This window comes from Natrix helvetica, assembly GCF_964273705.1.
Source record: "Natrix helvetica genome assembly, chromosome: 5".
NCBI classification, from domain to species: Eukaryota; Metazoa; Chordata; class Lepidosauria; order Squamata; family Natricidae; genus Natrix; species Natrix helvetica.
The window spans coordinates 63,047,725-63,074,077 of record NC_138551.1 but is presented as its reverse complement, the minus strand read 5'-3'; the positions used below and the strand labels follow the sequence as shown (position 1 = coordinate 63,074,077).

General features: G+C 40.5%; 1 protein-coding gene across 1 annotated transcript in view; it reads right to left on the bottom strand.

The window, feature by feature from the left end:
• Positions 1 to 9,377: 9,377 nt before the first annotated feature.
• Positions 9,378 to 26,353, bottom strand: part of WDR11 (WD repeat domain 11) — a 58,475-nt gene continuing 41,499 nt past the window's right edge. Inside the window, exons 22-29 of the mRNA XM_081955331.1 lie at positions 25,583 to 25,648; positions 23,678 to 23,855; positions 22,740 to 22,835; positions 22,433 to 22,598; positions 19,790 to 19,887; positions 19,322 to 19,467; positions 13,359 to 13,440; positions 9,378 to 13,069 (exon numbers count right to left, since the gene is read on the bottom strand). Of these exons, the coding sequence (XP_081811457.1) occupies positions 12,917 to 13,069; positions 13,359 to 13,440; positions 19,322 to 19,467; positions 19,790 to 19,887; positions 22,433 to 22,598; positions 22,740 to 22,835; positions 23,678 to 23,855; positions 25,583 to 25,648 (985 nt within the window). The 3' untranslated portion in view covers positions 9,378 to 12,916. The remainder of the gene's footprint in view (positions 13,070 to 13,358; positions 13,441 to 19,321; positions 19,468 to 19,789; positions 19,888 to 22,432; positions 22,599 to 22,739; positions 22,836 to 23,677; positions 23,856 to 25,582; positions 25,649 to 26,353) is intronic.

Sequence of the window (26,353 nt, the reverse complement as noted above, 5' to 3'; positions counted from 1 at the left end):
CCGACTTGCCACATTCAACTGTCCATGGGATAATTTGCCACAGCCATCTCACTGTGGGGCAATTTGCTGCGGGACAAGAATTACATTAATCTCACAGAAATGGTGGAATAAAATCATTAAAGTAAGGATGCAAAAGGAGGGGCAGAATGAAATGTGAATGACAAAAATTAAAAAATATTTTTATTTATTTATTTTAAATAATTAAATTGAACTATTAAATTGTCCCATGGAAAGTCAGCTGTGGAGAGTTGTCCCGCAGCAAGTTGGCCATAGTGAGCTGGTTGCAGCAAGTTGGTCGTAGCAAGTTGGCCACAGTGAGTTGGCTGTGGTGAGTTGACCCATTCTGCCACGAGGACCGTCAATACAGCAGTATATACTTATAACTTTTGGAAACAAGTAATCTAAAAATGAAGGATAGAGAGTAAGGATGATGAAGTTGACAGAGATATGCAGGAACTATTACCTAGGTTAAAAAAGCCAGAGTCTAGATTAGGGGTGTCCAAACTTGAGAACTTTAAGACTTGTGGACTTCAATTCCCAGAATTCCCCAGCCAGCTGGCTGGGGAATTCTGGGAATTGAAGTCCACAAGTCTTAAAGTTCTCAAGTTTGGACACCCCTGGTCTAGATCAAAGAGAGTTCAGACAGAGGCCTCCCTAATCACTGAACAGCAAAATTCTGATGTTACAACAGTCTCAATAAAAGTAGTTTTAGCCTTCCTGGGAAATGGATTTCTGGGCTGTAGGACTAACAACCCACTAATTGGGTGGAAAATTTTGATGAAGCATTTTTTTGGGAGGAGATCATCTTTTTTGGAAAGGAAAAAGTCAGATCAGGGAGGTCTGCTTTTTACCAATCTAGTGAAGCAGTAGAGGAAAGGCAAGGGGCAAAGAAAAGGCAGCCAACTTGGGGAATATGGTAAACGCTAAGGCTATTATCTAACACAGAGGTCCTCAATCCCCAGTCTGCAGCCCAATACTAGACCATGGCCCATTGGGAACTGGACTGCGCAAGCAGCAGGCATGAACGTGAAAGCATTTCCTCTCCCCCCAATGGTGCTGCTGCCGCCACTGCTGCCAGTCCCCAGAGCCAGAAAAGTTAGGGGCCACTGCTCTAACGTGGGGGGAAGTCACAGCAACAGCAACAGTGTATTTTCATTCCAGAAGAATTCACGGTGGTATGTAAATTGACTATTGCTTGTCCTTTATCTCGGCATGTCCGAAAGGATTTTCACAGAAAAGATTGGACTTTTCCTATTTGTTTCTTTCTAATATAAAAGATAGTCAAGGAATTTTCATTTCAGGAATCAAGGGGAGGGAAAGTCTTCCTGTAGTAGCTTGGCACTGCAGGTTCATCAGCAAATTAACTTTTGAAAAGTTGAAACGTTTATCCAGTTTCCATGTTGTGGTCTAGGGAATGGTGGGAGAACTAAGGATTACTTTATGGGGAAGTTGTGCAACATTTGCAATGAATCTGATGGGGCTGGGTATGGATGTTCTAATAGATGATATCAACGGATGGATGGAAATGAGACAAGAGAATACAGAAAAAGTGAAGGCCAGTTAGAGACTCAAGAAGGAATGAAAATAATGATTCTTTGATGAGTATCTGCTTGAAAAAAGGTTTGCTTATTTCAGATATATGGCTTGGTCAGAAATTTATCATACATATGCATAGAAAAAGAAAGGAAGGTTTAAGTCTAAAGCAGTGTTTCTCAAACTTGGCGACTTTAAGTCCTGTGGACTTCAACTCCCAGAATTCTAGGAGTTGAAGTCCACAGGACTTAAAGTCGCCAAGTTTGAGAAACACTGGTCTAAAGTATAGTTGATTTGATTCTTAAGGATGAAACAAATTAGACAATTAGTTATGGGTACAAGGGTGATAAGTACTCTGAATGTGGAACAGGCCATTTCTTGGTAATGTCAAGTGAGAAACTTGAGAAAAATGAACATGGTCACTAAAGTGACGAAATGAGTAAAAGTAGAATGATTCAGAGAGACAAAAAAATACAAGATTATGTGTGAATAGGTGAACGTGTGTGAGAAAGATAAAATTTACAGCTTTTCTAGCTTATCTACAAAAGCTAAAGGTTAAATTGAAAGAAATCACAAATATATATCACATATTATTGTTTTTTTTTTTCATACCCAGCAAGTGGTAATATCTTAATTATCTTGTTTGGGCTTGCACAAAAATAAAATCAGGCCTGTTTACTACTTGTATGGGAAATTTCTCAAGACTATTAGGATTTATGCTAGAAGAGAGGTCAAAAATTTTCCATAATGATATGACATTCATTATTTCACCAAACTCGATCCAAGGAGACGTGACTTTACTTGTATTTACCAATGATAACTTTAGGAACAACCAAGCATATCTATGTGGGCAGATTGCCTTGCAAGGAATTATAGGCTACTAGCCATTTCTGGAGGGCAGAAACAGACTAAAATTGTCTTCTACTCAACCACATCTCACTGTAAATATGAAATCAAACCAGTTCATTAGCTGCAGGGAACGTTAATGAGCCAAATCTGCAGAAAAAAACAAGAAAGGAAACATTAATTTTAAAGTTACCTGCTGTGGCTGAACATATGTTTAACTTGGTAAGGAACACTTCCCCTCCTCTCCTCCAAAATATACATATGTCTGGTAAGCTACACCCGAAGAAAAGAAAGCAATCAGCAATGATTTTTATGGCATGGAAAGTTGGAGGCACAACAGCAGAGAAACTGTCCAGCAGAAGGCTGTAGAAACAAACAGTCTAGATCAGAAGTGGGGAAGGATAGCCCCTTTATGACTTATGGACTTCAACTCCCAAAATTCTTGAGTCAGCATGGCTGAATTCTGGGAATTGAAGTTCACAAGTCATAAAAGGGTCATTGTTTCCTACTTCTGGCCTAGACTGAACTCCTGAAGAATTTCAATATGGATAGACTTTGCTGAAATTGATTTAGATGTAGTTGGCATCACCAGCGGAAGGAGCTATCTAAGATGCAGTTCTGAAACAACCATATTCTTCATCCATAACAAGCTGTACTCCAGATACCTTGCACATCAAATCTTATAATCTTTTATCAGTTCAACCAAATATTTTTAAATACTGCAGTCATGGTTATAGCTGAAGGTTAGGCCTACGAAATTGTATAAACCATTGTGGACAGTGATCATATTCTGTCTAGAATACAGCTGGCAATGAGGCGATTTCTTTTTAGATTTAAAAAATACCACAATACTTCATTAGTAATGAAGGAATCATTGTATTTATAAAGAGAAAGAATTCTGGTAAAGTCTGCACCCAATTATCTCCCCTGAATTATGTTCTGTTTCCAGATTTTCTCCCTGTACATCCTTTCATTATCTTGTTACACTCAAATTAACTATAATTGGGTTAATTTGTAATTGGGTTAACAGCAAATGCTGTTGCTCCTATTTTATGAAACCACACACATCCTTCTTAAGGGGGTAACATAAACTATTCATCAAGAAGTCGAAATACATCTTATTAGCTACTCTCACTGATCCTTACTGTATGAATACACAATATACACATGGTGTGTATATGTATAGGGGAAGAGCGCGAGCGAGCGGGTCTTTCAGACACAATGTTAGTACTTTCCCCACACAATGTTCTTTCTGCTTCTTTTCATCTTCCCTTTTCAGTCTGTCATTGTGTTTTTCCAAACATGATATGTTACTGTTATTAGAGATGCAAAACAAAGCTTGTTCTTATTTGGCTCATTTTTATTGGCTTTCTTTGAACCAAAAACTGGCCAATGCTGCCTACACACAATCTACACTAAAGATGTATGAACCTGCAAGTCATAAAACCCAGGAAGTTAATTATAAACCCTTCCAAAGGTATATTGGGTATATACCAATTTGGCCTGCCTCCCACTCCCTCTCATGCATCTTCCACCATGTAGCAGCTTCGTGCCTTAAGCCAAAGCTTTATGTACTCTGATCTATGTTAAAGGTTTTTATTCATTGAGAATATGGAATGTACTGTATATAGAAAGTTTCCCTACCATTCGGGTATTTTTTATTTATTTATGAAGTTTATAAGCTGCCCATCTCGCCTGGATGCTGCATCTCATAAACATTGTTGTCAAAATTAATAACAAGATGTAAATGGCACTGAGAAAGAATAACAAGGTGTCATTCGTGGTAGCATTCATGATTCTGACACCTTCTCTTTTTATGAAGTCTGCATCACCAAAATGCTTTCCTGAATTATAAACTTAAAAAAAAAACAAGAGATAGAGAGATAAAAGTTCATTTTTAACCTCCTGGAAAATTTCCATCAAAACATAGGATCTACAAGAGATTCCGAGACAATTCTAACATAATTTCTCTAAGGCTAAATAATATACCAGTGATGGCGAACCTATGGCACGCGTGCCACAGGCAGCACAGAGAGCCATTTGTCTGGGCACGTGAGGTGCTGCCCTGTCAGCTGGCCAGCGCGCATGCGTGCGCTGGCCAGCTGAGTTCACCATTTTTAAAAGTCATTTTTCGCCCTCCTCAGGCTCCAGAGGCTTTATAGGAGCCTGGGGAGGGCGAAAAGAGCCTCCCCTGCCCCCCCCGGAGGCTTCAAGGACCGTCCGGAGGCTTCCCTGACGCCTTCAGAGCGCTCAAAACGACCCTCGCTCGGAGGGTCATTTTAAGCGCTCCGAAGACTTCAGGGAAGCTTCCGGACGGTCTCTGAAGCCTTCGGAGCGCTTAAAACGACCCTCCGAGCAAACCGGCAGTGACTTCCGGTTTGCACGGAGGGTCGTTTTAAGCGTTCTGAAGGCTTCAGGGAAGCCTCCGGACAATCCCTGAAACCTCCGGAGGGCCTCCGGGAGGGCGGGGGAGGCTCTTTGCACCCTCCCCAAGCTCCTATAAAGCCTCTGGATCCTGGGGAGGGCGAAAAAAGCATATAAAAATGGGGGGTCACGCCTTTTGTGCATGCATGCGCACTGGGGGAGGTTGCATATTGCATTATGGGTGTGGCACGCCTGCACACGACCCCCCTGCGTTCCCCCCAGTTGTGGCACGCGAGCCAAAAAAGGTTCGCCATCGCTGTAATATACTGTATATCTCCCACATGTATGTAGTTGCAACCTTACTTTTAGAGTCAGTAGCAAAAAAAAAAAAAAAAAATCAAGATTCTCCTTATCCTTCCCACTTATTCTATATTACAGTAAATTAGAGGGGGGAGCTACCTGAGCTTCTCCCAAATGTTATGTCTTTGTTCCGCACTTTAAAAAAATGGTCCTTTTGCCTCAGCGCATACCTGTATTTCAATCAGTAATTTTTCTTACTGTCTAAAAGGTATAAAAATTGATATGAATTTGAGAAAGATCTCACGGGTTCTTTCTCCCTTGCAATGAAAGAGAATCCATGTGAGACTGTCTTTCTATCTTTATACTTATTTAATGCAGATTAATCAAAACAAAACTCTCTGAAAGGTGATGTTATAGGACAGTGATGGCGAACATTTTTGGCACCGAGTGCCCAAATCGGAACCTTCTTGCATGTGCATGCATGCACATGTGCTGGAGCAAAGGAAACCCAAAGACTAGCTGGCTGTTGTTCACGTGCCTGTTTTTTGGCCATTTTTAAGGCTGTTTTTCGGGCTGTTTTCAGGGCCCTTTTCCGGCACCTACGAAGCTGGGCTGGTGCGCATGTACGTGCCGAAACCAGAAGAGCAGCTGGCAACGGTGCACGTGCCCAGAGAGGGCTCTGCGTGCCACCTTTGGCATGCGTGCCACAGGTATGACACTGACATCATGGATATCAGTGGGATGTAATAGCTTTTTCCTTGTCACTAAGAGAACTGAATGCGAATATTCTCAAAGCTATTGTGCTAAATGACTACTTGAATTGATATTTCATTGGTTCATTTCATTGGTTTCAGAGCTCTGACAGTGACTCTGTACTATGGATTGGTTTGCTTTTTCCAGCATTTTTCTATTTAAATTCTGGCCTTGCTGTTTGATTCAAGGTGATCGGAGCCGTGTAACAATAGCATAGATTGCTCTAATAGCTTTGCAAATACAGATTGCTGGGGGGGGGCGGGGGGAGAAGGGATGAAAAAGTGTGCTCTCACAATAAGCAGCAGTCACATTCTGATAATGGCTTCTTATCAGATTTCAGACCGCAATGGTTAGACATATTGCTTCCTCATATTTTGCAGGAAAGTAAAAAGTAATTTTGTTCTTCTATTTTATTCTTGTCAAAAGATCTCACTGTATTGATAAATTGTCAGTGACACTACACTGAAAGAACAGAGAACTATTAACCTTAACCAATACAGTACAATTTTAGAGAAATCTTTGTATTTCATAATGATAGGTGCTTTTTTCTTCCAAATTTGGAGGAAATTGGAAGATATCTGTTCCTGTCAGAAGCCTATCTTATACAGAAAGTATAAAGCATTTAGCACATAAACGTTTATAGGCAGGCATTGACTTATGACCAAAATTGAGCCCAACATTTATGTTGCTAAGTGAAAACCTTTTGCCCCATTTTACAACTTTTCTTGCCACATTTGTTAAAGTCATTGCAGTTGTTAAATTGCTAACATGGTTGTTAAATGAATCTGGTTTCCCCATTTTGCTTTTCAGGTTGCAAAAGGGGGTCACATGACCAAGGACCACTGTAACTGTCATATGACTCAGTTCTCAAGTTTCTGAATCACCTGACCATGGAAATGTTGCAGCGGTCATAAGTGTGAAAAACAACCGTTACCTTTTTCAGTGACGTTGTAACTCCGATCACTAACAAACTGTTGTAAGTCGAGAATTATCTGTAGTAGGGGATGGAACAATTCTCTCTTGAGGAAAATTTACACTAATTGGGCTGTTTTATTTTGGACAGTGAGATGATATTGTATTATATGAATATTCATATTTTACAGAAAACACATAATGTTCTAGCAAGATAAATTACTTATTCTTATAGCTATAGAACTAGTCAGCAAAACATAATAGCCTTATCTTAAATTACTTCAAAAAGGAATTACAGAAGTTCATTTAAGGATAAAACTGTTAATGACCAGTAGAGCCACAGTAGTTCTATCTTATCTTTATAGTTTGTGATGCAATATGCCTTTCAGTTATGTTTTGGCCACTAAGGGAACAATTAAGGTATGCTTACTACCAACTGTCCCTACATGGCATAGAAACTTGTTATTTGAGTGATCTTCTGTGTTCTAAACCAGGCAATATGAGTTGACAGAGTTGGCATGCTTTAATTCTCAAATAAACAGTATCATCCATGGATGAGAATCCATGGATGAGAATCCTCGAGGGGAAAACAACTCAAGAAGCTTGGGAAATTTTGAAAAATGAGATTAGAAAAGCCCAGTCTAACACAATACCAATGAAGAAGAAAAACAACAGCTCCCAAAAGAAACCAGCATGGCTGCATAAACAACTATCTGACAAACTGAAAGACAAAAAAAGTAAGTATAAAAAGTGGAAGGAGGGGGACATAACTAAGGCAGAATATCAGCAAATAGCCCGAGCCTGTAAAGATGAAGTGAGGAAAGCTAAGGCTCACAATGAAGAAAGGCTTGCCACAAAAGTAAAAATTAACAAAAAAAGCTTCTTCCAACATGTTAAAAACAAGAAAAAAGTTAAGGAAACAATTGGTCCATTGCTAGGAGAAAGTGGCAAGAAGGTGACAAGCAACAGGGAGAAAGCAGAACTATTTAACTCATGTTTTGCATCTGTCTTTACACAAAGGGATAAAACAGTCCAACCTATCGAAAGCAGCACCACAAAATTAGGAACACAAATTGAAATAGGGAAGAAAATGGTAAGTGAGCACCTGTCTACCCTAGATGAGTTCAAATCACCAGGACCGGATGGATTACACCCCAGAGTTCTGAAGGAACTAGCAGACGAGATCTCAGAACCACTGAATTATATCTTTCAGAGATCCTGGAACACCGGGGAACTACCAGAGGACTGGAAAAGAGCTGATGTGGTTCCCATCTTCAAAAAAGGGAAAAAATTAGATCCAGGAAACTACAGACCTATCAGCCTAACCTCAATACCAGGAAAGATTCTGGAAAAAATAATCAAGCAACGAATTTGCGAACACCTAGAAGCAAACAAAGTAATAGCCAAAAGTCAACATGGATTTGTCAAAAACAGATCATGCCAGACTAATCTTATTGCATTCTTTGATAATGTGACAAAATTAGTGGACCAGAGGAATGCCGTTGATATAGTTTACTTGGACTTCAGTAAGGCTTTTGATAAGGTAGACCATAACCTACTACTAGATAAAGTAGAAGAATGTGGGTTAGACAGCATCACCACCAGATGGATTGGTAACTGGCTGACCAACCGCACTCAACGTGTAGTTCTCAATGGAACTGCATCTACATGGAGGGAAGTATGCAGTGGAGTACCCCAAGGCTCTGTTTTAGGCCCAGTACTCTTCAACATCTTCATCAATGATTTGGATGAGGGAATAAATGGGGAACTCATCAAATTTGCAGATGATACCAAGCTGGCAGGAATAGCCAACACTCCAGAAGATAGGCTTAAGATACAGAAGGATCTTGACAAACTTGAACATTGGGCACTATCTAATAAAATGAAATTCAATGGTGAAAAGAGTAAGGTTCTACATTTAGGCAACAAAAACGGAATGCACAGGTACAGTATAGGTGATACCATACTCAGTAGTAGTAACTGTGAAAGGGATCTTGGAGTCCTAGTGGACAACCATTTAAATATGAGCCAGCAGTGTGCAGCAGCTGCCAAAAAAGCCAACACAGTTCTAGGCTGCATCAACAGAGGGATAGAATCAAGATCACGTGAAGTGTTAATACCACTTTATAATGCCTTGGTAAGGCCACACTTGGAATACTGCATTCAGTTCTGGTCGCCACGATGTAAAAAAGATGTGGAGACTCTAGAAAGAGTGCAGAGAAGAGCAACAAAGATGATTAGGGGACTGGAGACTAAAACATATGAAGAACGGTTGCAGGAACTGGGTATGTTTAGCTTAAGAGAAAGAAGGACTAGGGGAGACATGATAGCATTATTCCAATATCTCAGAGGTTGCCACAAAGAAGAGGGAGTCAAACTATTCTCCAAAGCACCTGAGGGTAGAACAAGAAGCAATGGGTGGAAACTAATCAAGGAGAGAAGCAATTTAGAACTGAGGAGGAATTTCCTGACAGTGAGAACAATTAATCAGTGGAACAGCTTGCCTCCAGAAGTTGTGAATGCCCCAACACTGGAAGTCTTTAAGAAGATGTTGGATAGCTATTTGTCTGAAACGGTATAGGGTTTCCTGCCTAGGCAGGGGGTTGGACTAGAAGACCTCCAAGGTCCCTTCCAACTCTACTATTGTATTGTATTGTATTGTATCTTTTGGAATGCAGGAGACAGGCCTTTGCCATGATATTTGTCCTCTGGAATCAAATTACACCCCTATAATCACTCTAGTCCTCAGGCCTGGACTAAGGTGAATAGAAACCCTTGTGAGTTTTATCATTAGCCAAAGTCACCATCTTGATCATTATCTCCATTTGTTTCATTGGTTTAGTTTTGTTTGTTTTCTTTTGTTACTTTGTGAGCTGCCCAGAATCATTTTGAGTTGGTCAACACTTAAATTAAATAAATCAAATTAATTAGACATGTTCTTTTTATGACAATTCAGTATCACAGGAAAATATAATTTTAAAAATTGATTTTAATTTCTGTTTTTCAACATAACAAAACATTTAATAATAACTTTCATTTTTGAGCAAGATTTTGATGGAAACAATTTCCAACTTGTACAAAATATATAAATAATGCAATAAGGCTGCATTCCTACACACATATAATTGCAAATATATTCATTATGTCCAGCTGGACTCACTTCTGCGTATCCACACTTGTAGTAAACATATGAAAGTGATACATGTAATACAAGTAAGGCTTATCTTAAACATCACAGTACCAATTAAAAATGCCTAATGTCATCACATAGATTTCCGGAATGACAATTATAATGTCTAATTTAAAATGCTGTAATTAACATTTAGCTAATTTCATTAGCTCCACTTCACAGCAAAACAAATACCACTTAGAATACAGCTAGGAATGTTACTTACACTTATTTTATGCGTACCTTTTTTTCATCTAAAACCTAGTCTATTGTGTATTTCCTCAAGACCTAATTGGTTAATAGGCCTATGTAAAGTCATTTAGACTTGTATTGACAAGTTTTCTCCCCCAAAGTAAACAATTCCTTGGACAGCATCAATGCATATGGTGGAATTCAGTATATTCTGATTCTGTCCATCATGGAAGAGCTTTGGTACACCAGGAAGGCCTCTGGGAGCTTGCTTTGGTGTGTCAGCAGTGCCCATAATATTTAATGGAAGACACTACAAGCTCTGCAGGAGAAGCTGCAAAGCAAACTAGTGCAAAATGGTAAGCGGCTATGTTGCTTCATGAAAGATGCTTCATCTGAACATTTATTGAAGCAAAGGCATTCATTCAAATATTATATGGTTATTGTTGCCTAATTGACATTATAGGCAGAGTTTGTCTGCATATAATGTTCACCTTCTTATCAAATCACATAGAAACACCTGGGAGTAATATTCAGAACTGAAAACAAGGCTCCCACAACGGTTAATTGTAGCTTGTAGAGGGCAATCAAGGTAACACTAATGTCATTATATAATAATAACATATACGTTCTTACTAGCTGTTGTCAGGAAAATGTGGTTAGTACCCTTGAAGTATCTAGTTAGGCATGTGCATGCAATTATCCACATTTTTAGCATGACCAGGCAGTTTAATGCTTCACTGTACTAGTGATGGCGATGGCTTGATTTAGAAGAGAACAGTTAAACCTTTTTCCAAATGAAGTGAAATCTTAATTTCCTATTGCATTGACTTATAGTATGCAGTAGTTACAGCATTATGTCTGTATGCAAGTACATTTATTTATCTGAATAGCAATGATTGACAACATGCAAATGTGCAACAACTTAAAATTATTTTTTTTTAAATGAATTAAGTCTTGCAAAATTGAAAAGAATGCTTTTATGCTGAATTTTCCTAAATCGCTGCATTGGAAATACTGTATAAATGGACCACAAATAACTTCTGAATAGTTATTTTCAGCCATGCTTTATTTAAAATCCAAATACCTTTAGTTTCATGTGATTAATAGCTCTTTTAATTTAATCATACTCATTACACACTATCACTAACTAACCCATTCATGCTACCTTGTTAATGAAGAGACCTGAAACAGTAAAAAGTCACCTGTGATTCAAATAATGTACAGATCAGTATTAAAGTGTTCTCAATCTTAAACCACAGTGCTCTTGAAATCAGTTAAATAACATAAAGTATAAAACATACACTACTCTACTAATCTGTGAACTGCTTTACGTAATATACAGAAACTGATTAAATTTCAAGTGTTAAAATGAATTCTCAGTCTCATGCATTTATACCACACCCAGAACTGATTACCTAGTTTACCTAAAGTATTTACAGATCCGTGTGTAAAAGTGTTTTTCTCTGAAAACTTATAAGAATTACTGGGCTTTTCCTCCTCCTTTTCACTATTTCTTTGTTGTTCTAAATGTACTACTATTAAGCAGTGTAACTGATATTGTAGAGATCCAAGTAAAAACTTTGTTTTGCAATAGTCCTTCAATACAGCACTATTAATTGATTGATTTTTCTAGTTATACAAGCTTGCTAATGCCAGCAGAGCTTCAATTCTACTGCAAATGATAAAATTTTAAACATATGAAATGTAAAAAGAACCTGACAACAAGCACATTCAACTGAATATTGTAGACAAGTTTAAATGCTAAAGGTCAAATATGCCTGCCATGCTATAATATACCCTCGGTTAATATATGATCCTACAAGTAAGTTTATTTCAGAGGGCTTGGAAGCAGAAGCTGTTTATTAAAGCTGTTTTATATTAATTTATTCTTACCACCATAGATTTAAATGATACCCTTATGGAATGGCTTATCAAGATGGATACAGCTATAGTAATCTCTCTCTTCTCCAAAGACTGAATATATTCTGATATTTAGATTTATACCATTCATTTTATGAGATAATCTGCCCAGTAGAATTAGAAGGCTTTGACAACCTCAGAAACCAAAAAGGGGCAATTTATAGTTCGAATTTATAAGTATCTAACTAAACACAAATAATGAAAGAACCAATACAAAGCATTAAAAAGCTAAAACAGAAAGATCTATTAAGTAGCTATTAGACTAAAACTAAATGGAACTAAGGCCAAACCATCTTAATCTGGTTCTTTTTTAATATGGCCACTATTTAGATAGCTTTAAAGGGGATAAATTAAGTACATAGAAAATTAAGTGTGTGTGTGTGTGTATTAACTTTGGGACAAGAGAATTTTCTTGCAGATGCACATTTCACAATGAAACATCAGTATAGCTGTAGTGCTTGACTGCCATAAGTAATTTGGATCAGCAATGTATTGGTAAACCAATAAAGATAAACCAGATGCAATGGTTTCAAAGAATGATAGGATACATATATGGGACTTGTGGAGTGAAGGTTTTTTTCAGTATTATTTGTATAATTTCATGGGACACATTGTGGCAATCTTAAATAATAAGGAGCAGGAAAATATTGGGCTGAGCCTAGTTCACAAATTTTAAACCATATTTTAAGATAAATATCTAGTTGCTGAAAAGCTTTTACCAACACAGTTGTTAGTCAAAGACCAATATAGCATTGCTTAATACCAAAACTGTCTCTACCAATGTTAAAACAAAATACAAGACATTCTTTAGTTATATTTCTATTGTGGTAAAAGATACTTTAAAAAAAACTTTGTTTCTTAAGTATTATTGCACCAATGACTCATCCCATGGGAAATCATAACTTCTAGCTGTTTTCTAAAGAGTTTTCATTCTTTGACGCCTTCCTTCTGTTGCTCAAGTTCACTCAACAGATTTTTGCCTGGTACTCCTGCTTTTGTGGCAAACAAAATAGCAGCCTGCTTAAACCCTAGAGACTTCAGACTTCTGGCATAATCGGCAAATATTGCATGGATTAGTTTCTGTGAAAGGCAGGTTAAGGAATACAGAAATGAACAATCAGATATCAGACTTCTGGATGACAATGCTTAAGACTGGCACTGCGTTTAATCCTGCTGTTAGAGCTGAAATATTTGACAATGAAATGTTTGCAATTTAACACACTGCCTGTTATCATTTAAGTACTTTAGATATGTTATGCTTTTTATTTTTGCCTTAGACTGAAAAAAAAGGTTTACATGCACAGCATCTAGTAAAAAAGCCACTGTTGTAGATTTCTATGCTTGAATTTATGCATCATTAAAAAAGGATATTTGCATCTTCATTAACTTCAATAGTGCCATACTTAAGGCAGGCCTCAAGAAACAGTGCAGCTCGGTCAAAATGCCTCATACTGTTGAAAACAAGAATAAATGATTGGGTTAGATGATTTTTTCATCACTATACAGAAATACTTCTTCAGATACATGCAACCAGTGTGGATAAAAATATCAGATTTTTTTTAAATAAAAAAATATATCAGATTTTTTAAAATTTAAATGGGATTTTTATATTTTTATCAAATATATTTTAATAAAATGCTTTAGGACTAAAAATCTATCTAAAGGTAGTTTTCTATTTAAGATACATTAATAATTTTGTTTATTCAGCATGACATGGAGCTTAATTATATAGCATGAAGCTTTATATTCTGCAATATTGGGAATGTCAGTTGGTCTTACCTGAATTGCATGTCTCGAAGGATGGCGTGGGAGCAGTCACAGCTGGATATTGTCACGGCCCATCTGACCGGAGAATGAACTAAATCTTGAGGCCACTCCTCTACCCCAGCTCTGACTCTCCAGATTACTGGTGGTCCAGTCAAGGCGAATCTAGAAGGAAGGAAACAGGGTAAACCCCCCCCCCCGCTGCTCCCCTCCTTGTCCCTGACTGACCAGTAACTAACTTCGCTGAGGCCCACCCTGCGTCGGGCGCACTACGGGAAGGAAGTGACTGCTCCCACACCATCCTTCGAGACATACAGTTCAGGTAAGACCAACTGACAGTCTCCAAAGTGGGGCGTGGCAGGAGTCACAGCTGGGACATACCAAAGCTAGGTGACCCTGGAAGGGTCCCTGGGGCCTGAGTCCTCTCGAGTGTCTAGCACTCTCTGGAGAACCCTCCTCCCAAAGGACGTTTCCGCAGAGGCGAAAGCGTCCAGTCGATAGTGTCTGATGAACGGAGAGGGCGGAGCCCATGCTGCCGCCCTGCAGATGTCTTCGATGGGAGCCTGGGTGGCCCAGGCTACCGAAGTGGCTGCACTCCTGGTGTGCGGTAATACCCTCAGGCACTGGAGGTCCCCGTGCCTTGTAGGCCTTGGAGATGGCCAGTCTGATCCATCTACTGATGGTGGCTGGGCAGGCCTTCGCTCCCCTGGTTGCCAGGTGGAAGGAGACGAAGAAAGCCTCCGACCGTCTAATGGCCGACGTGCACTTCAGATAGATGTGCAACACCCTCCTGACATCAAGGCGATGCCAGGACCTCTCCCTTCCACAGGAGGGAGCTGGACAAAAGTTCGGGAGAACAATCTCCTGAGCCTTATGAAAGGGGGAATTAATCTTTGGCATGAATGCTGGGTCAAGCCTTAGGACGACCCTGTTGCTGTGGAAGACCCAGAGGTCCGCTCTGGCCGATAGTGCATTGATCTCTGAAACCCTCCTGGCAGAGGTGATGGCTACGAGAAACACTACCTTGAGAGTAAGCAGCTGGAGACTCACCTCCCTCAGCGGCTCAAAGGGTGCTTCCAGGAGAGCCTGGAGCACAGTGGGAAAGTCCCAAGAGGGAAAGCGGTGGATCACCGGGGGCCGGAGGTTGGTTGCTCCCCTGAGGAACCGCTTAATAATGGGAAGTTGGGACAGAGACTGTGTCACCACTCCACCCAGGACAGTGGCCAGTGATCTGCCTTCTGAGGTTGCTAGGGGCCAGGCCTTTCTCCAGTCCCTCCTGCAGGAAATCTAGTACCTGCGGGACTGTGGCCGAGGTCGGTACTAACTGGGCCGTGCGGCACCAGGATGCGAAGGAGACCAGGTCACATCATAGATGTGAGTGGTGGATCTCCTCCTGGCAGCCTCGATGGTCCCGATGACCTTGGATGAAATCTGGGCCTCCCTTAATTGTATCCGCTCAATTTCCAGATGGTCAGTTGGAGCCAGTCTGGGTTTGGGTGGATCAGATTCCCCTGGATGAGGGTTACCTCCCCTCGAGGGATCCTCCAATGGGGGGTGATAGACATCTCTATCAGATCTGCAAACCAGGGACGTCGGAGCCAGTAGGGAGCCACCAGGATGACCTCTGCCCTCTCTAGTACTAGCTTCCTGAGCATCCTGGGAAGGAGAGGGAGGGGAGGAAAGGCGTATAGAAGACCTGATGGCCAACTGCATCATAGAGAGTTGTTGTCTATCGCTCCCTGTGTCTGGAACCGTGAAATGAACCTCGGGAGCTGGGTGTTCATCGGGGAAGCGAAGAGGTCCACCGCTGGTCGTCCGAATCTCTGACAGATCCGGCTGAAGACGCTGGGGTGAAGCTGCCACTCTCCGTGATCCACTGTCTCCCTGCTGAGTCAGTCGGCCTGCTGATTCTCTTCCCCAGAAATGTGTTCTGCTCGGATAGATGGGAGGTTCCACTCCACCCAGTTCCCCAATCTCACCGCCTTGTCGCAAAGCGCCCTGGAGTGGGTGCCTCCCTGCTTGTTTACGTGAGCCTTGGCCACCACGTTGTTCGTGAGCACTAGGACATGCTTCCCGGATACTGTCGTCTTGAAGCATCGTAGAACCAGGTGGATCGCTCTGAGCTCCAACCAGTTGATGCTTTTGCAAAGATCGGTCAGAGTCCACCGCCCCTGGGCTAGTTGAGAGGACAAGCCTGTCCTCCCAACTCAGACCTGACTCCTGTTGTCAAGACAAGTCTGTCCGGCTCCCTGAACAGGGAGCCCTTGGACAGGGCTGGGGACATCCACCAGTGGAAAGACAGGAGAACCTGGGGTGTCACCCTGACCTTGAATTCTGCATCGCTCGTCCCGTCTCTTTGTGAGGAAGGAGGAATCACTGCAGCTCTCTGGCGTGTAGCCGTGCCCAAGGCACTATCCCGATACAGGAGATGACCTTGCCGAGAAGCCTGGAAAGAAGAGCTACAGAAACAGATACATGCAAATCTCTAGAATCAATTGTACGATGCTGTCCCTACGCTCCTCCGAGAGGAAAACCTCCCCACCCACCGAGTCAATGATGGTTCCCAGATGCTGGAGTCTGGTGGCGGGAGTCAGGTGACTCTTCTCGAGGTTGACCGAGAACCCCAGTGACCTAAGGGTGGCGATGGTGAGGGTTAAGTCCCCTTTGGCTCGAGCCACTGAGGGCGCTAATACGAGAATGTCATCAAGGTAACAATGCAACTGGACCGGGGTGGAGCAGAGGTGGGCTGCCACCACGGCTAGTACCTTGGTGAACGTCCTGGGGGCGGGTGCCAAGCTGAAGGGAAACGCCCTGTACTGCTAGTGAGTGCCCCCATATGAGAACCTGAGGAACATACGGTGCTCCGGCGCAATCATGATGTGCAGGTAAGCCTCGGTGAGACCAATGGAGGCTAGGAAATCTCCCTGTCCAATCCCTTCCAGGATAACTTCAGCGAGGCAGTCTTGAACTTACAGTAGACCAGTCTAGAATTGAGTAATTTAAGGTCTAGGATGGCCCTCCACCCTCCAGAGCTCTTCGGGACCACGAAAAGATTGGAATAGAATCCCGATTCCTTCTCCCCCTCCGGCACCAGGCTGAGCCCATTGTGACCTGAGCACCTCTAGGAACAGGTCTGGGGTCGGGATCTCCTCCTTCTCCACCTGGTGTCTGTGGAAAGGACCTTTCATGGCTCCCTGCTTGTGCTAATGGTAGCCGTGTCCTGACTGGCTACTGGAACGTCCAGGTCTGCTGTGACCTTAGCCTTGCGCAGCAGGCAGCTAAAGAGAGCGGGGGGAAAGAGGCTCAAGATTACTGGGGCATCGGGGCTTTGGGCCTCCTCGTCATCAGAGAACCTGACCTCCTTAAGGTCCCCCTCCTCTGACCCCGACTCCTCGCTGGCCGTGAAGGGAGAGTCTGCTCTGAGATCTCTGGAGGTGGCAGTACCGGGTAGGTCTAGATAACCGCTAGGTGACTTACGAGTGGCTGGTTTCTGGGTCCCTGAAACTGGCGTTGCATGCCCTAGGAGATGCCCTGGGCAATAGCTCTGGCTAAGACCTCCTGGAAACTCTGGGAGAGCTCTGGGTAGGCCAGAGATAATCTGGGGGGATCTGGATCCGTGCCAGGATTGGGGCCTTGTGGAGCCAGTCATTGCCTAGGCAGGCTGCTGGAGCGGTGGCCGAAAGGGTCTCCTCGCGCTCCGGAGGGGTGAACTGGAGATAAGGGGGGGATAGGGAACTACCCCCCCCTAGGGAACCACGTGGTGAGGCTTATTGTCCGGGAGGATCCCCAGGGGAGACGGCCCTGACTGGAGAATGGGATCTAGCGGGGAAGGGCTGATGGTATCCCTAATTCTCCTGCCTGCTGCCCTGGTGACCCTCACCCCCTCTCTAGAGTGCTCCCTCCGCGACTTAGAGGTGCACTTCCTTGCCGTGGATCTGCCCCTCTCCATGGGATTGTGCCCCCGGAAGTCCCTTCGCCTGGGTCTGCAACCCTTGGGGAATCAGGACTGCCCAGGCCTGCGCTTCTTAAATTGCTCGCCATCGCGAGCTTACTCATGGTTGTTTGATCTGTCTCCTCTCTCACTCTCCATTGAAACCGGTCAGCAGGCTGCCTGCGAAGTCTTGGAAGTTCCTCGGGTCTTCGCTCTTCAGCCACGCCATGGCCCAAGTTGAGACCAGCCCACCGCCAGATGCTGCGGCCCTCCCTGGACCACCGGCGGAGTTCAGGCCTGGTCCTCTCCTGTGTGCTGGCGGTGGTCATGGGTGCTTGCGGTCTCTGCGACCAGAGACCAGAACTGTGCTCCGCGCGTGCGCTCTAAGCTCCCGACTGCCAACCACGCAGTCCGAACACGTGAGCTGACTCCGACTGAGTTGCTCTCTTCCTTCCTGCTGGGGATCCTTGCGGAGAAGCCTGAAGCTGTAGCCGCGCTTGTACGCGGAGCCTGGGGCTTCCCCCCGCCACGGCGCCACGGCTCAGGAGCCTCTCAGCAGCGCTAACCACTCCTGTACACAGGCCAATCACAGGGCGCATGAGAGGAAGTAATAGTAGATCAATCGAGGTTCAAGTAGAAAGGAAACATCTCGTACCTAGGAGAGCCAGTTATTTAGCTCCTTCTCGGTCGAAGACTGAAATTAATCTGGAGAGTCAGAGGAGGGGTAGAGGTGTGGCCTCAAAATTTACCTCAGTCTCCGGGCAGATGGGCCGTGACAATACCCAGCTGTGACTCCTCCCACACCCCACTTAGGAGACTGTTGGTGAGTCAACAGCAGGTCAGAGGAGGGACTGCTACAGGACAGAGATGACTAGCATCGTTTTGATTTAAATCATATCACCCTGCATGCAACAGACACAATGGTGCCTTTGATGCAAAGCTACAAGCTCAGACACAAAAATATAAATAAGAATCAATAAAATATATGTGTTTCTATTGATAAAAGCAAATAAAAATATTACTATTTGAATATATTATGTGCTCACTTGGAAAAATGTATGGTGAGAGGCATGAGACTTGGATCACTTCCATTTTATGTCATTTGATTTCATTTTCAGTATTTTTCAACTTGTATGTATTTATGTTAATTATTTACAAAAAAGTAACTGACACCTGGAAAGTATACTACAAGCCTCTATAAAAACAGCATTCTTGCTAAGGAATTTTTATTTACATTTTTCTTTATATATTTCTACACTAGATTTTCAATCAGAATAAAATTTGAAACTACAAAACACCTCACAACTCCCATTTACTTAATGTCAAAAGGTACTATTTTTGTTGATACTGTTCCTTAAGCAACCCAATATTTAACGTCATATTTATACACTGAATTAACTCAGACTAATTCCCAGATAGTTTGTCATCCCTAAATCAGATTATTTATAGAATATACTTTTTCTCTTGTAAACATATTTGAATTGACAGGCCTCTTTATTCAGAAAGACATTTAAATGACTTCTGTTTTGATTTTCAAGAGATTGCATCAAGTTGATGTTGTATTTTTTTCATGTTATCTTTTGAAGTGCAAAATATATAGAGAAGTGGTTTAGGTTGTGAAAGAAAAAGGAACTGACCTATGTAACATCTCAGCCACTCTCATGAAACAACCCAGGGAAAGGAGGACAAGTATTGCCTTGGATTTTTGATTGATTTGTGGAGAACAAAGATGATCCACCCAACGCTTCAAAACATCTGCACATTCTTCTGCATTCAGGCGAACCTTGGAAAGATTCAAAGTATTTGAATACATTCTGGAAGCCAAGTCACTTGTGCCAGTAAGTTGTTACCTAAATGTAACAACTCTTCATTTATATCACTTGCTTTAAATTATTTTCTAATTATTTAGAGAATAATGAGAAAGAGTCTGCATTTTTTGAAAAATGACATTGATAAATATCCACCAGTAATCTTGTTCATTCATGGTTTATGACTATTTTCAAACATTCCCTATGAATACATCAGCTACTATTTTTCTCAACTTTTTAATTATACATGCCATTATTTCTTAAATAGGACCGAAGCATATAGGATAAGCATCCTACCTTTGCAAGCCATGCAGCTCGAGTCCATTCCCCGTAGGTTTGTAGGTAACGACAGGCATCAGCAGCTTTATCTATTAAACACAATAACTGGACACCCTCTGGGGAGAATGGGAAAAAAAAAGGGGGGGGGAGTACTGAATCTTAATGAGACACAGTTCAAATTTTTAAAAAAAGTCATCAGAACTTTTCCAGTTCAAAATGATAGACAACTGCTTTTTGTAGAGGGTAAAGTCCAAACAGCTTCCTGATTTATAACCTTCAGATTCAATGTTAGGGTATTCACAACCATTTAATACTGTTTTGATCTTCAACACATGACAACCGCCCCCCCCCCCAAAAAAGAGATACAGGTAGTCCTCGACTTAAAACCACAATTCAGCCCAAAATGTCTGTTGCTAAGTGAAACATTTGTTAAATGAGTTTTGTCCCGCTTTACGACTTTTCTCATCATAGTTGTTAAGTGAATCACTGTAGTTATTGAGTTATTAACACAGTTGTTAAGTGAATCAGGCTTCCCCATTGACTTTGCTTCTCAGAAAGTCACAAAAGGTGATCACATAACTCCAGGACACTGCAACTGCAATAAACACATGCCAGTCGCCAAGCATCTGAATTCTGATCACGTGGCCATGGGGATGCTGCAAAGGTCGTAAGTATGAAACACAGTCATAAGTAACTTTTTAAAAGTGCCGCTGTAACTTTGAACAGTCACTGAGTGAACTGTTGTAAGTCGAGTACTACCTGTATATAAAAATGTCAAAGCAGAATTCATTTACAGTTGCAAGAAAAAGTATGTGAACCCCTTGGGATTACGTGGAGTTTTGCATGAATTGGTCATAAAATGTGCTCTGAACGTCATCTAAGTCACAACAATAGAAAAACACAGTCTGCTGAAAATAATACTACACAAACATTAGATGTTGCCGTGGTTTAATTGAACCTAACATGTAAACATTCACAGTGCAGGGAGGAAAAATTATGTGAACCGTTGGACCTAATAACTGGTTGACCCTCCGTTGGCAGCAATAACCTCAACCAAACATTTCCTGTAGTTGCAGATCAGACCTGCACAACGATCTGGAGGAGTTTTGGACCACTCCTCTTCACAAAACTGTTTCAGTGTAGCAATATTCTTGGGATGTCTGGTGTGAATCGCTCTCTTAAGGTCATGCCACAGCATTTCAATCGGGTTGAGGTCAGGACTCTGACTGGGCCACTCCAGAAGGCGTATTCTGTGTTGTTGAAGCCATTTTTTGTGTTGAATTACTTGTATGCTTTGGGTCATTGTCCTGTTGCATCACCCATCCTCTGTGGAGCTTCTGTTGGTGGACAGATGGTCGTACGTTTTCCTGCAAAATGTCTTGATAAACTCTGGAATTCATTTTCCCATCAATGACAACAATCCATCCAGGCGCTGAGGTAGCAAAGCAGCCCCAAACTATGATGCTCCCTCCACCATGTTTTACAGTGGGGATGAGGTTTTGATGTTGGTGTGCTGTGCCTTTTTTTCTCCACGCATAGTGTTGTGTGTTTTTCCCAAACAACTCAATTTTGGTTTCATCTGTCCACAGTATATTTTGCCAGTAGTGCTGTGGAACATCCAGGTGCTCTTTTGCAAACTTCAAACGTGCTGCAATATTTTTTTGGGGACAGCAATGGCTTCCTCCATGGTGTCCTCCCATGTAGTCCATTCTTGTTTAATGTTTTCCTTATTGTAGATGTGTCAACAAAAATGTTAGCATGTGCCAGAGATTTCTGTAGGTCTTTAGCTGACACTCTAGGGTTCTTTACCTCCTGAAGCATTCTGCGCTGTGCTCTTGCAGACATTTTTACAGGACGACCACGCCTAGGGAGAGTAGCAACAGTGATAAACTTTCTCCATTTGTAGACAGTCTGTCTTACCGTGGACACATGAACATCAAGGCTTTAGGAGATACTGTTGTAACCCTTTCCAGCTTCATGCAAGTCAACAATTCTTGATTGTAGGTCTTCTGAGAGCTCTTTTTTGCAAAGCACGGTTCACATCAGACAGTGTTTCTTGAAACCAGTAAACCCAAAACAGGTGTGTGTTTTTAAAGGGCAGGACAGCTGTCAGCAACACATCCAATATCATCACACTGATTGGAATCAAGATTGGCTCACTCCTGGCTCCAATTAGCTCTTGGAGAAGTCATTAGGCTAGGGGCTCACATACTCTTTCCTCCCTACACTGTGAATGTTTACATGTTATGTTCAATTAAACCATGGCAACATCTAATGTTTGTGTAGTATTATTTTCAGCAGACTGTGTTTTTCTATTGTTGTGACTTAGATGAAGTTCAGAGCACATTTTATGACCAATTCATGCAAAATCACAAGGGGTTCACATACTTTTTCTTGCAACTGTAGTCACAGTATTTGACTGTTGACAGTATTTGCCTCTATTTCACCTCCATTCTTTTTAATGCACTAATAAAAAAAAGAAATAAGATCATGTTTATCAATCTTTGATAAACATCCTTTGTTGCCTCTTGTACTTTAAAAAGACAAGGTGAGGTCTAACGTTCCCCTCTTAGCTAAATAATAACATGCATTTTAATAGCTGTATGCTCAAACTTTTGAGGCATTCTTATCAGAACTCAATATAGAGAATGGAAATTATACCTGCCAGCTTTCCATTTGCAATCATGTTTGTTGCTACCAATTTAATGGTACTTTGGGAAGGGCCCGAGGAAGTAACTGTGGTGACAAGACAGGCCTTGAGGGAATCACAATAATAATAAGGGTTCTCGGCACTGGTTTCCAAAAGCAACTGCACAGCTCTGTCAGTCTGGAAAGGGGAAAAAGATAACTATCAGAGTGTAACAATTTACATCACCAATATTGCTTAATATTCTCCTATATTTCTAATAAAATACATGTATCAAAGAAGATTAAATCAACACAAAAAGCCCAAATTGGCAGCACCAACCTGGCCCAAAAGCAAGAGTTGATCTGTGCATTTCCTTGTGTGATCATAATTTGATCTTTTAACTTCTTGAATATTGACTCTTTCAAGCTGGAATTTCTGCAGGAATCATAGAAAAAAAATACATTTTTTGATAAAGGATAAAATCAAAAGTAAATTTGGTTCAATTTACATTGATGTTTCAGTTTCATATTCATGTATGTAGCTAAAAATATGGCGATAAAAACATATGAAAAGCTTTTGAAAAAGTGTTAAAATGCAAGGTAAGGAAGTTAAACTGGGTAGCAAATTGGTATCAGAATTAAGTAAATAGTAACAGAGGCACAAGGGATTAGGAATAAGAATGAATGAAATATTAAGTGAGCATTAACAAGGCCCTGAGGCTTTTGTTCAGGATTATGGCTGTTGGTACAAGTAGAACATGCATATGATAAAAATGCTAAGAGTAAGCTTTTTTAATGGTCAATAGTATTAATAATCCAATTATGCTGCCTCATTTTGCTATGAAGAAAAATGAAGATTTCTGCTTATCACTGAAGTGACACAATTGTTTACTTCTTACATGTTAGTAAACAGAAATTGTGATAGAAAAGCTTTCTATAAGCTTCTGAAATTCATCATAGCAAAACTAATTAGGTTAATGATTGTGCACAAAAAAGTTTAATTGAGCCTCAGGTTGTAGGATTGTATGTGTAAGTATAAAAATTTCCTACACTTCTACCAGATAGAACTTCTATAAATTAAATGGTTCTTGCATTGTACAAATTGCAACAAGTAGTACTAACATATATGCAGATATATGAGTTCTACTCAATCAAAAAATAATAACCATTGTTTGTACTTCCGAAAGCTTCAAAAGAAATGAGAACAGGCTTGTAAAAATTATTAAAGAATGTTTTGTGGATTTGCATGGGCTTAAAATTTTAAAAATCAAGCAATACCTGGAAATAGGAATTTTCACAGAGAATATCATAACATATATCTAGCGGACTGATCCAGTTTTCTTGAGAAGCAAGTACATAATCTGCTTTTATGGTTAATGATTTGTTGCAGGAATAAGTATGCAAATAATGGGCAGCAACAGTCCAAAAGTGTAGTTCAGATTCATCCCCGTACAGCCTGAGAAAAATAAAAACCTACATTAATAGTTCAGATTTAAAATCAATGAGTGCATTCACACATCCTGTGAAACCAGGCTGCACTCTCAGATGTATTTCATTTCTTTAAATTTATTTACAGACTTTCTATTCTTAGGAGCCTAATATAATTAATACATTAAAATAAAATTGATAATCAGGAAAAATACTAAAATTATCACTGATGTGCTGTGTTTCCGCGAAAATAAGACAGGGTCTTTTTTTCTTTTGACCCCTGAAATAAGAGCTTGGCCTTATTTTCAGGGAGGTCTTATTATTTTTGAGGTCCAGGAGGCGGCGAGCGTGGTCATCTCATGGCTGCTGCTGTGTTGCAATATTTTTGGGAAGGGCTTATTTTTGGGGGAGGGCTTATTTTAGTGCATGCGCTCAAAAGCCTGATTGGGCTTATTATCTGGGGAGGGCTTATTTTTTGGGGAAATAGGGTAATATAAAAAGGCCTGACTGAAGAGAATCTTCTGAACTGTTTTCCTGAAAGCAGGAAGATTCAGGGCTAAATACGTATAATTCTTGATGGTATAACTTAAGCTGAAATAACTGAAGGCTACAACTCCCATCATCTTTGACTATTTAACATGCAGAGAGGGGGTTATGGAAGCTGTAAGAAACAGCTGGAAATTTGGGAAACACTGTGCTAAAAGCATTATTCCTAAAGTTGTGCATTATTATGAAATAGTATCACAGACACATTACTTAGACCCAGATTGTTGGGGGCAATATGCTGACTCTGTAAAACTGGTTAGATAGGGCTGTAAAGCACTGTGAAGCGGCATATCACTCAAAGTGCTATTGCTATTGCTATCTGTTCCCCATTTAAGGTAAAGTTCATCCAATATGCAAGATCTTAAATCCAGTTTAAGAAAATGTATTAATATACTTTACTTCCCCTCTCCCCCAAATAAGACATCTCATGGTTTATCCCAAAAGTGTTTTTTCTTTCCTTGAAGATGTTTCACTTCTCATCCTACAAGCTTCTTAAGTTCTTCAGGTCGGAGCTGAAGAAGCTCCTTGGATGAGAAGCGAAACACCTTCTAGAGGTGTTTCTAGAAGTGCTAATTAAATTAAATTAAATTAAATTAAACCTTCAAGGAAAAAAACAAAAACAAAATCCAGTTGCCTTTTGGAAAAACACTTTTGGGACAACCATGATCCGGACAACTAAGAATCTCCATCTTATGGTTTAGTGTCATGGATAGGCTTACACTAGATAGTAAGACTGGGTTTCCGCAACATGCTGTTCCAAAAACCTGTGCAATTGATCGAGCATTCTACAGAAATCCAGCCAAGGTACTTCACAGATAGCAAAAAAGCAATATCCCATAAATGTTATAATTTGCCTATCCATCTGCAACAGTAAAAAATACTGGATTGTTAACTAATATTATCTCAGAATTAATAGGATAAATGGGAAACATTTCTGTCACAATAGCTATTACACTTAATTTTACAATGGTTGAAGTAAATGATTATAACTAAACAAACCAATAAAATTACCCTAATGAAATTTTCCTTACTTTTTTCATTTCTGTACAAAAATTAATGCAGCACTAATTGTATCTAATCCTGATTGATCTACACTGTTAAACATAAATAGTGTACTAATTCTGAAACAGACAATATTCAGGTTTAGCATTATATAAGAACTATTATTAAAATAAACTTTTTGAGGTTATTTGGGAAATGTTATATTACCTTGAAACTAATAAGCATCGCTGCAAAAGAGTGAACTCTGGATCAAGCAAAAGTTTCTTGACATCACTGTGAAAAGTTAAACCATTTCAGTATATATTCTGAGTTCTTCCCCTTTTACCAAAGACAGTTTCAAAAAGAACAAAAACAAACAGCTCTTTCTTGAGAAGCAAACTATTCATATTCATTTTAACAGAATGAAAACAATAAATAAAAAAAACAACTGAATTGTACCTTACTAACTTTACATACTAGTGAAGATAAAAGTATTGTACTACTGCACCAAGCCTATTGCATCTTTAAAAATGTCTGCGCAAAAAGGAAGTTATTTCTACATATCCTAGGCATAGCTATAAACATTACATACAGACACACAATTATACACACTGTTCAATTAATGACTTATAATGTTATAAATGAATACCTATAATTATAGAAGAACTTGTATCTATATGTACAGATATAGTAAAAGACTAGAAAAATATTTATAGAAAAGTCAAGACTCTTTACAATATGTAAACATTTGGCTCTACACTATTATTTCATATCAACTAGGCCAAAGTGTCCTATATATATAGGACACTTTGGCCTAGTTGATATGAAATAATAGTGTAGAGCCAAATGTTTACATATTGTAAAGAGTCTTGACTTTTCTATAAATATTTTTCTAGTCTTTTACTAGCAATAGAAAGCCAAAAACCTCATGTTCGATAGCCTGAAATTCATAAATGTGAATTAGCAACAATTTTTGCTAAAGGCACAAACCCATAGTAC